We start from the raw sequence: 18,886 nt of genomic DNA, 5'->3' as shown, positions 1-18,886 counted from the left end.
TCAGGGCTCGAACCACCCGATTTATAATGTCACGTACACTGGATAGGTGCAGTAAAATATGTTTTTTTTACAGGGTCAGCCATAGAAGCATGGCACCCCTGGGCAAATTAGGGTTAAGTGCCTTGCTCAAGGGCACTTCAACAGATTTTTCACCTTGTCGGCTCGGGTATTCAAACCAGTGAACTTTCGGTTACTGATCCAACGCTCTAACCGAAAGGCTACCTGGTTGACCCTCATGAAGAGGTATTGGGGGCCAGGGGGGCCCCTTTGAAATATGTATTTTTTCTTTCACATCAACCAACTGCTCTTAACAGCGTGGCATTATCAAAATAGTAATATTTGAAACTTTCAAATGATGACACTTGTTTTTTTGCAAATGTATGATGACTGCATTGATTCAGATTACTCTTTGATCTATAATTTACTCCTTTCGATATGTGTGACATCCTTCTCCTGTGAAAATATAAATTTGTATCCAGACAGGCTTCACTGTTAGGGATTTGAGCTTGTCATATTGTATTTGGATTATTGAAATCGGGCCAAATAGGGCCAATTACATTGTACATATTTTAAATTTAAATAGATTAGTGAAAAAGGTTTATCTCAAAACGGATCGCTTTACATCTGTGGTGCTCTTTGATGCCTCTAATCACAAAGCTGATTGTTTTCCCGCAATGATTGTTTTCCCGCAATGTAAAAACCATTAAAATAGTTTTAATCTCAAGGAGTCTGTCTAAATAGCATAATCTCTTAGAGTCTGAATGAGCAACATAATCCCTAAATCTGAAATGTATTCCCCTGGTAAAGCCCCATCCATAGCCAGTCACAGAGGCAGCAAACTCTAGGTATGTCCCCTCCCCTCCCCCTTTCGCACAGCGTTGCTTTCTGTATGTCTGAGTCTGCCCTGAGGGCCAGGCAATATGTCACATTAATTAATCAAAAACAGTTTAGTCCAATGAATGGAAGGTGATGTTATTATTATAATTTTTTCTGTTTTCACTAGTGAATATAATTATATTTGTGTGAGATATTCTGTATGCAGTGCCTCACTCACAGCTGTGTGGTTTTGGAATGGAGACACACTGAAGATCAATACCACACACATCAATAGGGATCTATCCTAACTGCCGTGGAGACTCAGGGGAGTGGTGTGTGTGTTTAGCAACACCCACCTCACAATATACACAGAAATTATCTTATTCATTCATGGTTGTTTGCGTATTTGTACGTTTTACTAACTTAAACAGAATTTAAATCTATTGTTTTTTCAGACTGTTGGTTTTGAGGGGCAACTTGTCAGAGTCCATTTGTCCTGACCATACTGGGTGAGAACAATAGGCCATCTGCAGCCAAGAACAATGTCAAATTTTTAAGGAAGAGAGACACAGGGGTCTCCATTCAATAATACTGGTTAACGACTACTACAGGAAATATGAGTGTCTTATTCTAACATTTGTCACCATGCATTGGAGGTAAAAAAAATTCAACCAATACTTTGTGATAAAAAAAAATTTGTTTTTGACATTTGTTTTGACCAAATTATGAATTTTGGAACACATTTGCCAATGTTTGAAAATAATGGATGTACATTTTTTTATCTAAACCTCACAGGTTAGATAGAGCAATTCTAAATATGATGCATGCACAATCAAATACATATTGAACAGCCTTCATCCAATCAGCTCCTTCAGTAATGCTGCCGATCTCTATTGATGAACCACATAGGTTACCCATAGTGCATTTAGTGGAGAGAGCTATACCAGTAAATTGATTTGTTGATTGTCACGGTTTAGTGCACCAGTGGAACAGGGCTGGAGCTGAAGGACCCTTGTGGAGTATTTTGGAAGTGTGTTTCATCAATAGAGAAAACACAAGACATTGTGAACCCTTTGACATTGATTGATATTATTGTTTCTGATGTCATTCAGAGGCATGTAATAAAAGCATGTTCACTGCAGTTTAAATGCCTTAATTGCAATTGAAAGTTGCAAGACATAAATATTGTGTTTGGCCCTTTGCATAGGCCCTTACTGTTGCAATGCTATTAATAGACTATGTGTTATAGTCAAGTTTTATCATAGGCTAGATGTGTCAGCAACATAACACATTATACACAAATTAAACAACATTGTCGGTAGGCTTACATTTCAGTTGTATTGGTTGATTATGTATAGGAGAAAGATTGTACTGTGGTCTTTCCATTGTGTTGTTATTTACCTTTCCATTGTGTTGTTATTTACTCGGGCAGGCCTATGTCACGAATGACGGAAATTTTGGGAGATTCTCAATTGGATGTCTGTCCTCTCCTTGACTCCTACATCCTCCTCTCCAGGACCCGTAAAAAGCAGATAAGTGGTCACCTAATCACTCGTGGACATATTCACTTTTACTTCTTGGTAACCGAGATTAGTGGTCGCCATATGTAGGAGAGTGTCAATTTGAACGGAGGAGTTAGCTCCTCTCCTCGATTGCCTCCTCCGGCGGTATATCCTGCTGCAGAAGAGTTTTAAAATCCGACACGCCCTTTGAAACAGCTGTTGTTTTCTTGGATGAGAAAAGCAAGCACGCATTTAAAAAATATATGCTACTTATCCTTTTACCTATAAAATGTATAACACAACTAGCATTCATTTTTACCACTTTGCATATTTTGTTTGGGATTCCAAAGGAGAGTTTCATTTCATACAAGCACATTAGTTTCCTCTCCTCGCCTCCGATTACCTTAGACCTTTTTCAAAATGAGGCGAGGAGAGGACAGAGGTGAGGACGCAAGGAATATAGGACAATTTCCCACAGTGATGTGATGATACAGAGTTGTAGGATACACGTTACCCTCTGGTGGTAATAATATAGAACCTCATTGTGGAATTAGATCATGCAGTGATAAACTGCACATCTATCACATCCATAGTTTAGGCAAAGGCTGCATGAGTCAATCTGTTGATGCACTATCAGGCTAATTGCGGTAAAGTTAAATGTTTTATTTAATTTTACAACCATGGGCTGTAGGTCTAAATAACACATTTGAATTGGTAATAACCACAGTAGTTCGAATGGCATTTGTAATGCAGTACCCCAGTATTTAGTTAATATTATTGGTACTCTGTGGTAATCAGGTCAACAAAGCTGTTGTTTTTTAATCAACCAAACAAGGCAGAGTTGGGCACTCAGCCAATTACTCAACAGCGCTGTTGCCATAACGTAGACTCCATATAATCTCCAAGCAGCATACACATAGCATGTGTTTGCAATTTTGATTCACAAAAAAAGACAACATTCTTAGAAATGTAAAGTTATATTATAAGAATTGTCATTTATTGCTATGGGATTTAATCAGAATCAAGTTTCATCTTGCTTTCAGCCCACAAAATCTGGAACATCCAAAATATCACCTCACATTGCTGTAGCCTCTAAAATAGACTAGAGAGTAAAAGTTGACATCATAGTTCAAGTGAGGAAAGCTAAGGCCTGATGAAATCACTAAATACCCTGGCCACAAAATAGATTAAGCCTAGCAGCACATGACCAAGTCATTCAGAGGCAGCCAGAGCCCACAGCAGGTGACTTGTTAAGGGGACAGACAGAGTCAGCAAATTAACCCCATGGGATCACAACATGGTCCACACACAGAGAGAGCCAGATTGGACAGGAAAAAAAATCTAAACAAAGCTCTTATAAGCCAACCCACCCAGGACAGCCATCGACAATAACATCACGCAAAGGAAACTTGAATATTTGGAACAAATGGCGTCCCATACTGAAATAATCCAAACTGCGAAGCCTCCATATGCAAATAAATAAAGTAATTAATTAGTCAGAGGTTTAGGAGCATCTGACACTTTGAGGTTTAATCAGACATATGGTTTGTTTGTGGGAGCAGAGACGTGTTGTAATACAAAAGGTTTAAAATGGATTTTAGGGGGCAGAACACTAATTGTATATTATTCAGATTACTAATATTTTACTTCCATAATATGATCATCTGTTCCCTCCAACATAATCTCTGATCTCTTATGTGATGACATCACAGACATAGAAATAGAATCTCAGCCATATTATATCCCCTCCTAGTCGAGACCATTACAATGTGCTTCAATAACAGTCCAAATTAGAATGGCTCCTTTATGATTATGACACACGACCACTTTATGCCCAGTCTGTGGAGATAATGACTGTCATATTTCATGCCTACCTGTGTGTGAATTGGCGACACTTTTATATCAGGGCCTAATGGAGCGGAAACACTTGAAGGCCTACAAGGATATTTGTATACTTTTCCTCCATGTCCTCTGTCATTTCTCTGTGATAGTAAACGCTCCTGGACGCATCCATCAGTTTCTGTGGCCAAGACTGCGAATAAAATCAATAAAACATAAGTCACTTGGCAAACCTCTCGTATTCACCTCTCATTGGATGTTCTGTATCAGTTCAGTCACACTGCCAAAGTACACAAGATCAGCCTTTCATTCGCCTCTTCTGCTGCTTTCAGGGAAGCAAAACTAAATGAACAAGACAAAATCTAATTTCCTGATAACTCACTCAGAGAAGCAGGAATAAAGGGCCCTCTGTTTCTCTGAGCCCTGCTGAAAAAAGCTGAAACATTTGTTGGTTTCATTCAGAAACATGAAACAAACATTGTTTGTGTTTTTTATGTTGAATGTAATGTGATGTTTTGGTACTTAAAATGTTATGTTACATTGACTGATGAAGCATAGTATATGACTTACTCTACAGTAAAAAATGTTGTTTAACTAATCAGAGGTGAGGCTACTTTCCAAACAGAGATTAATTTTAGAAAGGGTCTGAAACATTTCCCAAATATGATACACATATATGGCCACACGAGGGAGTCAGAGAGAGCTCTGAGAAGACACATGTTACTTTAAAAAATGCTGGTTCCAGGACTTCACCTTCTTACAAACATTAAACTAATTATTCATTCAATATCAATAACAACACCAAAGTACAACTACAATTATCTGGTTATATACAATAGATTTGGATATTAAAGAAAAATACAGTATTGACATTCAATACATTGAAAAATTCACCCTATAGCCTGTGCTGTGAAAAGCACAGAAAAGCACCTGCCATTGGCTATTAGCTACATAAAGGTGATGTTTAACCCTATCAGTTATGTCTACCTCATCTCTGTACCCCACACATACAATTATCTGTAAGGTTCCTCAGTCAAGCAGTACATTTCAAACACAGATTAAAAAACAAAGACCAGGGAGGTATTCCAATGCCTCGCAAATGGCACCTATTGGTAGATGGGTAAACATTTAAAAAAGCTGACATTGAATATCCCCTTTGAGCATGGTGAAGTTATTAATTACACTTTAGATGGCGTATCAATACATCCAGTCACTACAAAGATACAGGAAACCGCTCAGGGATTTCACCATGAGGCCAATGGTGACTTTAAAACAGTTGCAGAGTTTAATAATGGCTGTGATAGGAGAAAACTGAGCATGGCTCAACAGCATTGTGTTTCTCCACAATACTAACCTAAATGACAGAGTGAAAAGAAGGACGCCTGTACAGAATACAAATATTCCAAAACATGCATCCTGTTTGCAATAAGGCACTAAAGTAAACCTGCAAAAAAAACTGGCTAAGAAATGTACTTTATATCTTGAATACACATCGTTATGTTTGGCGTAAATCCAACACAACACATCACTAAGTACCACCCTTCATATTTTCAAGCATGGTGGTGGCTGTATCATGTTATGGGTATGCTTGTCATTGGCAAGGACTAGGGAGTTGTTTAGGGTAAAAATAAATGAAATATAGCTAAGCACAGGCAAAATCCTAGAGGAAAACCTGGTTCAGTCTGCTTTCCAACAGACACTGGGAGACAAATTCACCTTTCAGCAGGACAATAACCTAAAACACAAGGCCAAATATACACTGGAGTTTCTTACCAAGAAGACATTGAATATTCCTGAGTGGTCTAGTTACAGTTTTGACTTAAATCGGCTTGAAAATCTATGGCAAGACTTGAAAATGGCTGTCTAGCAATAATCAACAACCAACTTGACAGAGCTTGAAGTATTTTAAAAAGAATACCAGAGCTACAAGTAGAAAACAAAACAATTTGACATAAACAGTTGCATTCATGAGTTTTATTGACAAATGTCAATAGAAAAATAAGGTCTGCCAAAGAAAAACCTGATAAAAATGAATTTACATGAATGCTGTAAGTACATAAATTGTTTGCTCACTGGGAAATTAATATCCAACTGGAGTTTGGAGTTTGTGACAACAACAATGTGAGCTTATTACAGTATTATAGACACTACTGTATGTCCTGGGATTTCCAGTGATCTTCTATGTAGAAGAACCCCTTACCTTCTAACTACTCTTTGTAGCTTGTGAGAGTCATAGAGGAAAACAAGTTTGTAGCTCAAACCATTCGGATTCTACAGACGTTTTTGTATAAAAGACCCGGCCCCCGGCCGCTTCGGGATCCGCCCTTGTCTCACAAACACCGCTCTAGCTCAGCCCCCGTTAATCAGTGGTATATATCTTTAAGCATTTCCTCTAAGTTACTGGTGTTCTATGCAAGGCTTAAATATTGAATTGTTGAAATTGCCCTATTGTACAGTGCCCACTCATGTGCCCACAAAATACTGGTCATACTGCTTGTGCCAGGTCATATTCCCATAACCCTGATAGCATAGCTAGGGACCTCTGTGTGCTTCCTTGCCTGTGTCTGTGTGCTATTTCTCAGGGCTAGGGAAACCCCCTTGGCCAGGCCCTTTATCAGGACATGAAGGGAGAGAGCAGAGCAGAGCTTCTTAAAATAAACCCCTATTAAAGCCATTTTATTATTGTGCTTCAGAGAATCATGACAGCAGAAACTGTCTCCCCCTGGAACATGTGGTGGGGAGATATTTTTGGACATTAGCCTGTAAATAGACCACAAACCCATACATGATACAGAGAGCCAGGACAGTGATCTTAATCATTATGATGATCAGGGCCGGATTACCAAACGGGCACGCAGGGCACGTGCCCGGGGCCCCCGGGGCTGTATAATTTGGGAGGGTTGGGGCCCCCAGATAGCATATGATAGCACAATGTGTATAATGTGAACAAAAACATGAGATGAGCTATAAAACATAATTAAAAAAAGCTCTGTCTCATGGCAAAAAGTGTTTAATTTCAGGAAATTAGCCTTAAAACTGCAAAAACTGTATCTTAGCCTCATGGCAAAATGTGTTGAAATGCAGTAAGTTAGCTGATTTCCCACAAAATAAAAAGAAATCCCCCAAAATGATTGCAGTAGTCCGGCCCTGATGATGATGACAATTAATGATGCATCTAATCTACACGCTCCTATGCCTCTGTATGCATATACTGTCTGTACAGTTTAGAACATAGTGTTTTAGCACATAGCAGCCTATAATGTAACGTAATGTATGCCGACACTTTTTAGCAGACGCTTTTATTATTTGAAATGTTCTGTAAGTAAATAATATCCTTCGATGTCTTATTAGGTTGTGAATGTCCTTTTGTGAATACTTTTATATTTATTTTTTTGACTGTGTTTTAGATAGTCTGGGAGTCTACTCTATTGAAGACAAGAATAGTGTCCAAGCCATGTTTAGCCTACAAATTCAAGGTAAGAATTTCAGCAACCCGAAGTTTCACCCTACAGAAATGATTATGGCAGGAATTGTCCTCAATGTTGCAGTGCCATAGAAATGTTAAGTCCCCAATATTCAGGGCTTCTGTGACCAATGCAGAGCCTCCTCATTAACAAATACCATGGAACCCCTCAGCGCTGTTCCCATGGTGATAAAGTTTTACCATCCTGTGTCAGTATCATGGTGAGGGAACAGTCCAATGGAAGAGTCTTCCTCCTCCATCACTACAGAGAGAATCGGTCCCTTATACTATATGATTGAACTAGGTCATTTAACTGTGAGGCGGCCAGGACTTTATAGAGGATTGTAATACAGATCATTTAGTTTAACTCCTGGAGGTCCAGTAGGATAGGGAGAGTTGAGATCAGTGGTTTAGTGAGAAGCTGAACCCCATTCCATTACCCTACATTTAACTGTTGGAGATCCTGTACTGTGGGTTTCTATGGCTATAAGAATGAGGTTAGTTCCAACCAGAAACACAGACAGATGAATTTCACCACAATACCCTATGTGTACTCTTTTAATAGAAGGGATTATATACAAACATAATCTATTAATATGTAAAAAACCAACCCCAACCAGCCTTTTAGGATAAGTTGTTACATACAGTACGTAAGTTTCTAAATGTGCCCACAAAGAAAGGGAGAGTGTGTTTAGTTGACATGATGGCTTTCATTTGTAATTTCCTGGCTCTGTTCATCCGACTGACACACATCCTAATCCTCTTTAGGCTATGGAGGCTGGGAGCGTCGCAGACTGGGAGCATCACTGGGTCAGTTATACTTCCTGAATTCTCCCGACCCTTCAAAACGAGGGAAGGGAAAGGAGAGGGAAAGGGTGATACCAGGTCAGTTGTACAACTGAATGCATTCAACTGAAATGTGTCTTCCGCATTTAACCCAACCCCTCTGAATCAGGACAGTGGACTGGCTTGCATGGCAGTACATCAACATTATGTCCCTTGCCCCGTTGTGTTTTGTAAGTGTCTGGCACGTTTCAGTGTCTGGCACGTTTCAGATTAATCTGGGTGAGTTTGTTCTACTGGGTGTAACTCTTTATAGAAGCGTTCATGTCATGTTATTCAGATGGATTTTGACATGTGCATGCTATGCCACAGTAAGGTGTTTTATTTGATCCATAGCCAGCTTTTTTATTTACCCTGTTTCTATAATTGTAATATATTATATTTATTTGTATCCACCTATATTTTAGTTGTTACTGTTTTCTGTCATGGCATTTTCTAACACCTCCAATCTCTCCTGTCATCTAAACGCACATCAACTGTTTGGATTTTGTCCAAAGAGACCATGAATTTTTCAGAGATATTCTAACAGTTAACCAATAGCCTGTTGTCTCTATGTAGCCTACCATTATCTTAAATTACAACTTATCTGTTAGTTTGTCTGTCAGTACACCTGTATATCTGTCATCTCTAATGATGTGAACTATGATGCCTTATAAAGGTTTTGTATAATTTCAGCCAGTAGTTTTGAAAGTAGTGCTCAAGAGCAGAAATGGGTCACCAAAAATAGTGCATATCTCAAAATCCATCTGAATATCATGACATGAAAGCTTCTATAGAGAGTCACATCGAGTAGAACAACATTTTTCCGCTCAATCTCTTTAATACACCTCTTCACTAACCAGCAGCTGGGGAGAGCATGCAGATTTCCAAGAGGCAGCCTATCAGAGAGCAGAGCTCACTACTCTACAGCACATATCTGCCTCTCTGTTAGTGAGGCTGTGGCTGCCTGCATGCGCTGGAATCCATGCCTTCCCAGCAGAAGCATTACAACTGTCAAACTGTAATCATCAGTGATGTTTGCAGCCTTATGAATTAATACTGTGTAGGCTAAACATTCTGCTCTGAGATTACCTTCATATTAAGGATGGGTTTAATTTTACCCACGGCAGCCGTTTGACTAGATTAGGGGTCATTTGTCAACAGCGTGGGATCATTTAAGGATCGTTTACTATAAGCATGTGAAGAGATTAACAGAGAGAGAGAGAGAGGGGGCTTATGACTCTCCCAATGCAGACCGTACTGCAAGGCACAGAACAGCACGACAGAGTGCACACGTGGAATTGACTCTCAGCTAACGAACTACAGTCTATCTAACTAAGGAGCTGGGCTTTGTCTTAAAATACTTTTTTCTTGTAGGCGACAGACAGCTCAGCTTTTGTGTCCAGTCAATGCTTGGCACTCAGCCTACAGAGATCACCCAGAGAGTTTGATTACCAACTGGATTGACTGACTGACAGAAGTGTTTGAGAGAGAGAGGAGCAAGCCGGAGGGATATACAAGACGCCCTGGAGTATCTGACCGGAACTCTTCTCAGCAGTGGAAAGATGACATCCAAGTCATCCAGGCAGGGCAGACCCTCATCGGCAGGGTCCAAGCAGCCCTCTCAGAGGAAGGAGTGCCCAGCGGGTAACCGCTCCTGTATGCTGCGGGTCGGGGAGAGGCTGATGAGGGCTGGGAGTGAGGGAAACCTACATGTTGTGAGACCCAGACCTGCCCAGCAGACACCACTGGAGGAGAGACACCAAAAGTCAGTCTCCATCACAGCCAAAGGTAGGAACTCTTAAAGGTCCAATGCAGCTGTTTTTATTTCAATATCAAATTTCTGGCTAACAATTGTGATACCTTACTGTGATTATTTTCAACTAAAATGGTCAAAAAGAAACAAAAATAGCTTCTTAGCAAAGAGCATTTTCTCAAGCAAGAATTTTGTTGGACTGTCTGGGAATGGTCTGAGTAAGGAGGGGAAAACTTATTGGCAAAAAGGGTTTGGAACTCTCTTACTTATTGGTCTATTGACTCATTTACCACCTGGTGATGTCACCATGGAGGCTAAAACTCCATCCCACCAAAACAGGCTGAAATTTCAGGCGGTCTTTTCAAACAGCTATTATACATATATATATATAAAACACAGGAAAAATCAAGTCTTTGACTGCACTGGTCCTTTAATGTCTCTAGGCTTACACTGAGTATACCAAACATTAGGAACACCTTCCTAATATTGAGTTGCCCCTTTTTGCCCTCAGCCTCAATTCGTCGGGGCATGGACTCTACAAGGTGTCGAAAGCGTTCCACAGGAATGCTGGCCCATGTTGACTCCAATGCTTCCCACAGTTGTGTCAAGTTGGCTGGATGTCCTTTGGGTGGTGGACCATTCTTGATACACACAGGAAACTGCCTAGCGTGAAAAACCCAACAGCTTTCTGATTCTTGACACAAACTGGTGCGCCTGTCACCTACTACCATACTCCGTTCAAAGGCACTTACATTTTTTATCTTGCCCATTTACCCTCTGAATGGCACACATACACAATCCATGTCTCAATTGTCTCAAGGCTTATAAATCCATATTTAACTTGTCTCCTCCCCTTCATCTACAATGATTGAAGTGGATTTAACAAGTGACATCAATAAGGGATCATCGCTGTCACCTGGATTCACCTGGTCAGTCTATGTCATGGAAAGAGCAGGTGTTCTTAATGTTTTGTATACTCAGTGTATAGTCTAAGGCACTCACTGCTGGACTGCAAGCCTTTAGTGGAAGTTTACTAACTCTTTGTTTTCTGTTGCTGTACTGTATGAGTCATAGGATACTGTATTGAAGTTCTGTAAAAGTTTCACTGCACCGCAAATTAATAATAGATCTGATGATGTAGTCAGTGTTACTGTGCTACTGTAGCCGACAGTACATGACTCTGTGCCGTAGCAGTCATACACTCTCACACTCTCAAGTCCCCCCATTTCACGCACGCATGCAGACACAAACACACCCACCCACACACACACACACACACACACACACACACACACACACACACACACACACACACACACACACACACACAATTACTGTACAGTGTGCGGAGAGCTTAGATCACCCTGTCAGAGGGTCATTTTGTATTGTCATGCATTCCTGGGTGAAGCACATGAGTCTGGTCATATTGTTCTGTCTAGGCCCCCTCAGCGGCCAGTGGATTAAGCCTGGGGTCAACCCTTGTAGCTCTCATTGTGCTGATGAGTTACATTCCCCCTCTTATCATCACATTCCCTTTCAGTGAAGTTGAGTTAATCTCCTGCCCCGGTTCAAAAGCAACTGCTGCTGTAGACCGTCTGATTGCAAATTTAATTTGACTTTGCCAACTCTGCAGCTGGAATCTGTCGCAAAGAGAAAAAGCATTTCTCACACTATCCAGGGTACAAATGAGGGTTGGAGAGAATTCAACTCACAGGTGCATGTGGCCTCTTCAGACCAGTAGAAGTATAAAATGTCCTTTTGCTTTCCTCTTTCCCTTTTATTTATTTTCCTTTTCTTTGTAGCTTTTTATTGGGATGTTTTTAGTCAAGCGCGATGTTCCAGAAACATTCTAACAAAGTCAAAGGAAAATTTGCTCAATGTCATAATTCAGCATTTAAGGAACTTCCTCTTGGAGTTCTGAAAACATTGCTAGACTTCCAAGCCCAGTTCTCAGTATATTTTACAGGTGAATTTCATTCTGGCTTCATGCCTGAATGGAGAGGCTACACCCCAGGTTCCCTAGGTCTAGACGAACAATGGCTGCAATACATGGCCTATAACTAACAGATGATGTTTGTTGTGGCCGTCTATCTATCGTCTGCTGCTGCCAGTGGCAGACTTAACACCAGCGGCTCCATGTATTCGGAGAACGATCTGAACACTAATCCTCTGGTCTCCTCTCGGGACATGATACAAGACTGTTGCGCTAAACTACCCTTAAACCAGTGGTATTCAAACTTTTTCAGTTGGGACTCCATTTTTTCAGCCAGAATTTCTGGGGACCCCATTTTTTCCCCAATACTTTTTTGAGACCCCACCCCGCTCCAAGTCTAATGACACAACCTTAAAATCGGTACATTTTGATTTTTACATCAACCAATAAATACATTTCCACAATAAAATTGTATCTTTCAAATTATATTTCTCAAAACGTTTGTATATTGTCCCATACAATAATCTATCTGTACTGTTATTTTTATTTTTTTTACATTTTTGCAACCCCACTGCAGTTCCACCGACTTTGAATACCACTGCCTTAAATCATTCTATTTTTGAAATGTCTTCCCTTTCTCCTTACAACTCTCTTTCTCACACTGAGCCCTCGGCTTAAATATTCTCACACATCTTCTCACACTTGCTGTGACATGCAAATGACATACAGTAGAGTTAAAATACAATACAATACAATAGAATACAATAGAATGGTCTTCTATCATGAGTGATAGTAATTTTGCAATTTAGTTTGGAGTAAATAACCTGTTGAGTTTTCGTGTGTGTATGATTAATATTTTGATGTTTCACAGTTATTAGAGTTAGCATAGAGTGCAATTGTATCTCTAAACGGTGGCTTGAGGCTCGTACCTGCCCACATCTAATCGTTTGTTTGGCCTCAACACTCACAGTAATCTGTGAATGACGTACATAATCATAGCTACCGTTTTCACTTTTCATCTAAATGTTTTGGCGCATCACAAAGACTTGCAGTGGACACCGTCTGGTGGTAATCATCCCTGCAGTTCAAGCATATGTTTCTGGTGTCAGAAAGGGGGGCTTAAGTGAATCTCTAAACCACAATATCACCCAAACCTGTGGTATTAAAGCAAAGACAGATCTCAACACGCTTTCTCAGGTGTCAGCTTCAAAGTGATGCCTATTTTTTAGATAAAGATAATGCTGTCTTTATCAACACCTTGTTTCCAAAGATAGAGATGGGTTTCTAAGTGTTGACATGTGTGTTGAAAGTTTATGCTTTTAAACAGCAACATTCAGTTGGCTAGATTAAATTGATGACCAAATCTGATGGTATCGCTATCAGAATAATGATCCACTGAAATGTGTAAACCTTGTGAAATTGGACCCAAATGCTCTCTGTCAATGGTAACATGAAGACCGTTTGTCATGATGTGGAGTCGAAATGGATTCAGGATGTGAATAATATTTTCTCCAAGTCATTACGTTGTATACGTTGTATTACCCCCCAAAAAAATTGTTGTGCCTAATTAGACATAACAGACCTTTTTCATTTTGACTAAGTCACTTCATTTTCAGTTCTGTAACCCTTGTGAGTGTGCTTCCAAAATTGTTCAAAATTGTCTTTGCAGGCAGCAGCCTAGCACGCAGACCCTGATTTGCTCTGACAGCCGCGTGATTTCAGATCATACTGAAGTCCGCCGCATCCCGTCAGTCCCAACCCCCACCTCCCACCGCTACAGCCTCTACACTACAGGCCCAATGACATTTGTCTTTTTTTATAGCCACAAACTGTGATGCATGCTTCGATGAACACAACACAACATCTGAAACAGCTGCTCAGTCGATTTAGACTTCATGTTGATCCCTAGTTGAGAATGATTTAGGTGATACTGGCATGACATTGTTATTTCTGTGGCTTTGGTTTAGTCTTGGGATGAGATGCATACAGATGACATCATCAAGGCCAGTGTCCCCATAAACAATATACATATTTCCTGCTCTCCCGTTCAGAAAACCATCCCCAATTCTCCAAATTACTTACTTATAACTGGAACTATGCCTCCTCTCTTCCAAGTTGATGGTTGACGCAGATCTGTACCTATTTAACTTGAAAACACCCCTTTAGAATGACAGTTTTTATTGGTGTTTGTTTTTCTTTCCTCTGGTAGATTGACAGGCCAATAGAGGAGCATACACACAGCCTTTCATTATCTGTAGCTATATGTTATGGCTAATCGAGCCATCCTGACCCCCCTCTCTCTTGGTGTCCATAACCTCTTACAGTATGTAAGGGAATTATTGTTCAGTGCTTTCATTGTTGTTGTAAAGTTTTGTTGCACACCACATGCTTGACAGCCCCCACCAAGCCAGTTATTGAAAACACTCCCCCGCACATTAGCGCTGGGAGCATAATGTAAGATCTAAATCATGCAACAAGGGTGACTAAGCTAGGGGGAGAAGACGTAAGCGCATTCTGTATGAGCTGATGCTAATAACCCATTAAATTAGTGTACCCTAAAGCCATGTTGGGGTAAGTTCAAACAAGGTTACTGAAACTATTGTAATTCACCTAATCCTTGTGATAGCATGCCAAATTACCCTATATCCAACAAAAGCACAGAAAAAGAAGAACATTCATTTTGAAACTGTGGTTGGCGAAGTTAATAAAAGCTGATATTGAGCATAATCGGGAATGTCTTATTATTAAACAGTACATGATCAGTTCAGACTCTTATTCTATTTCTAATACCCTGAACCAAGCAACAGGTTGATGTCATGTGAGGCAGCTATTATTGTGAAAGTCTATCTGTGTTTATTAGGTGTTTTATTGCTACAGTATGCCAACAGTGTTATATATAGGCTTAGTAGGCTATAGGCTATATACACTACCAGTCAAACGTTTGGACACACCTACTCATTCAAGGGTTTTTCTTTATTTGTACTATTTTCTACATTGTAGAATAGTAGTGAAGACATCAAAACTATCAAATAACTCATATGGAATCATGTAGTAAACAAAAAAGTGTTAAACAAATCAAAATATATTTTATATTTGAGATTCTTCAAATAGCCACCCTTTGCCTTGATGACAGCTTTGCACACTCTTGCATTCTCTCAACCAGCTTCATGAGGTAGTCACCTGGAATGCATTTCAATTAACAGGTGTGCCTTCTTAAAAGTTAATTTGTGGAATTTCTTTCCTTCTTAATGCGTTTGAGCCAATCAGTTGTATACAGAAGATAGCCCTATTTGGTAAAAATGCATTCTCTCAACCAGCTTCACCTGGAATGCTTTTCCAACAGTCTTGAAGGAGTTCCCACATATGCTGAGCGCTTGTTGGATGCTTTTCCTTCATTCTGCGGTCCGACTCATCCCAAACCATCTCAATTGGGTTGAGGTCGTAGGATTGTGGATGCCAGGTTATCTGATGCAGCACTCCATTCTTGGTAAAATAGCCCTTACACAGTCTGTAGGTGTGTTGGGTCATTGTCCTGTTGAAAAACAAATGATAGTCCTACTAAGCCCAAACCAGATGGGATGGCGTATCGCTGCAGAATGCTGTGGCAGCCATGCTGGTTAAGTGTGCCTTGAATTCTAAATAAATCACAGACAGTGTCTCCAGCAAACCACCCCCACACCATAACACCTCCTCCTCCATGAGTTACGGTGGGAAATACACATGCGGAGATCATCCGTTCACCCACACCGAGTCTCATAAAGCCACAGCGGTTGGAACCAAAAATCTCAAATTTGGACTCCAGACCAAAGGACACATTTTCACCGGTCTAATGTCCATTGCTCGTGTTTCTTGGCCCAAGCAAGTCTCTTATTATTATTGGTGTCCTTTAGTAGTGGTTTCTTTGCAGCAATTCGACCATGAAGGCCTGATTCACACAGTCTCCTCTGAACAGTTGATGTTGAGATGTGTCTGTTACTTAAACTCTGTGAAGCATTTATTTGGGCTGCAATTTCTGAGGTTGGTAACTCTAATGAACTTATCCTCTGCAGCAGAGGTAGCTCTGGGTCTTCCATTCCTTTGGTGGTCCTCATGAGAGCCAGTTTCATCATATCGCTTGATGGTTTTTGCGACTGCACTCGAAGAAACTTTAAAAGTTCTTGAAATGTTCCGTATTGACTGACCTTCATGTCTTAAAGTAATGATGGACTGTTGTTTCTCTTTGCTTATTTGAGCTGTTCTTGCCATAATATGGACTTGGTCTTTTACCAAATAGGGCTATCTTCTGTATACAACTGATTGGCTCAAACGCATTAAGAAGGAAAGAAATTCCACAAATTAACTTTTAAGAAGGCACACCTGTTAATTGAAATGCATTCCAGGTGACTACCTCATGAAGCTGGTTGAGAGAATGCAAGAGTGTGCAAAGCTGTCATCAAGGCAAAGGGTGGCTATTTGAAGAATCTCAAATATAAAATATATTTTGATTTGTTTAACACTTTTTAGGTTGCTATATGACTCCATATGTGTTATTTCATAGTTTTGATGTCTTCACTATTATTCTACAATGAAAAAATAGTAAAAATAAAGAAAAACCCTTGAATGAGTAGGTGTATCCAAACTTCTAACTGGTAGTGTATATATATTATTTTTTTCAATGTAACCTTTATTTAACTAGTCATGTCAGTTAAGAACAAATTCTTATTTACCATGACAGCCTACCCCCCTTCCCCTAACCCGAACGATGCTGGGCCAATTGTGCGCCGCCCTATGGGACTCCTGATCACGGCCGGTTGAGATACAGCCCCGGATCAAACCAGGGTTTGCAGTGACTCTAGCACTAAGATGCAGTGTCTTAGACCGCCGCGCCACTCGGGAGCCCACTATATCAGGCAGCACATAAATACCACCCTCTCGACATCTTTGAAAACTGACTGAAGGGTCAAGTTTATGACTTTGAACACAAGTTTTGATTTAAAGTGGGTGTGGCGTACCTCCCCATATCGTTACATGAGATGGATACGGGGATAGGTTTTTTATAAAATTGTTGGGAAATCTAGATAATTAAAAGATAAGTGCATTTTCAGTGCCAGCTCTTAACACACACGCCAACGTCCTTCAGGAGTTAACTTGTGTTATGAAGTCAGTGATCAGGAGGGCTGTATTCTTGATAGAGCTAGGCAGTGTTCCAAATGGCACCCTATTCCCTACATAGTGCACTACTTTGACCAGATCCCTATAGGCCCATTTGCGATGTATAACTAATGAATGAGGGGTCTGAATAGGATGGCATTGTAGCCTTCGAAGCAAACAGAAGGGGAGAGTAAAACATTACTACAGTATTGCTTTGCTCTCCCAGGACTCTTTCACAATCGTCTCATAAGGTTTTTAATTTTCGAGCTCATGGGGGCATATGAAACCTTGTCACATGCCATTTCATAGCATATTTTCAAGGCTGAATGTCTCAGCCTTCAGACTTAGTGAAGTGCATCATATTAAAAACAAAAATAGCAACAATATGTAGTCTTCCTCCTCTAGACCAGACACTTTTATCACCCCCTCCAACTCTGTCTGTCTGTAGAGTTAAGCCCTTACACCCTCTAATGTTTAGAGTGCTTTTACATTTTTACCTTGGATCTATTTAGTTCGGAAGTCCATATTTGTGAGTGAAGTGTCCATTTGTTTCTGTCCTGGAATATGACATGCTAGTCAATGATAAAGACATTGAGAGTTACTTTTACAAAATCAGTATACTTCTGGCCCACCAACAGGGGTCTTTTGCCATAGCAAACCATCTCAGATTGTGCAGGGGGGCCCACAGGCTCTGGGGGCCCCCACCCCATGGTTTGCCAGTGCTGTGATAAAACATTGCGTAAAATAATACATTTGAATAATTTATCTGCACTGTATGTTTGTTAGCCAGCTAGCCAGGGAGTTTTAGAGGAATGATTCCATAAATGTTTCTAATTACAGTTGAAGTCGGATACATTTAAACTCAGTTTTTCACAATTCTTGACATTTAATCCTAGTAAAAATTCCCTGTCTTAGGTCTGTTAGGATCACCACTTTATTTTAAGAATGTGAAATGTCAGAATAATAGTAGAGAGAATGATTTATTTCAGATTTTATTTATTTCATTACATTTCCAGCGGGTCAGAAGTTTACATACACTCATTTAGTATTTGGTAGCATTGACTTTAAATTGTTTAACTTGGGTCAAACGTTTCGGGTAGCCTTCCACAAGCTTCCCACAATAAGTTGGGTGAAATTTGGCCCATTCCTCCTGACAGAACTGGTGTAACTGAGTCAGGTTTGTAGGCCTCCTTGCTCGCACACGCTTTTTCAGTTCTGCCCACAAATGTTCTATAGGTTTGAGGTCAGGGCTTTGTGATGGCCACTCCAATACCTTGACTTTGTTGTCCTTAAGCCATTTTGCCACAACTTTGGAAGTATGCTTGGGGTCATTGTCCATTTGGAAGACCCATTTGCGACCAAGCTTTAACTTCCTGACTGATGTCTTGAGATGTTGCTTCAATATTTCCACATAATTTTCCTTTCTCATGATGCCATCTATTTTGTGAAGTGCACCAGTCCCTCCTGCAGCAAAGCCCCCCCACAGCATGATGCTGCCACTCCCATGCTTCACGGTTGGGATGGTGTTCTTCGGCTTGCAAGAAACCCCCTTTTTCCTCAAAACATAACGATGGTCATAATAGCCAAACAGTTCTATTTTTGTTTCATCCGACCAGAGGACATTT

General features: G+C 40.3%; 1 protein-coding gene across 1 annotated transcript in view; it reads left to right on the top strand.

Annotated features, from left to right (window-relative positions):
- Positions 1–10,007: 10,007 nt before the first annotated feature.
- Positions 10,008–18,886, top strand: part of LOC121581306 (sickle tail protein homolog) — a 66,924-nt gene continuing 58,045 nt past the window's right edge. The window contains exon 1 of the mRNA XM_041896842.1: positions 10,008–10,233. Within this exon, the coding sequence (XP_041752776.1) occupies positions 10,008–10,233 (226 nt within the window). The remainder of the gene's footprint in view (positions 10,234–18,886) is intronic.

This window comes from Coregonus clupeaformis, chromosome 14 (genome assembly GCF_020615455.1).
Source record: "Coregonus clupeaformis isolate EN_2021a chromosome 14, ASM2061545v1, whole genome shotgun sequence".
NCBI classification, from domain to species: Eukaryota; Metazoa; Chordata; class Actinopteri; order Salmoniformes; family Salmonidae; genus Coregonus; species Coregonus clupeaformis.
The sequence above is the reverse complement of the archived record's forward strand: the minus strand, read 5'-3'. Positions and strand labels throughout refer to the sequence as shown.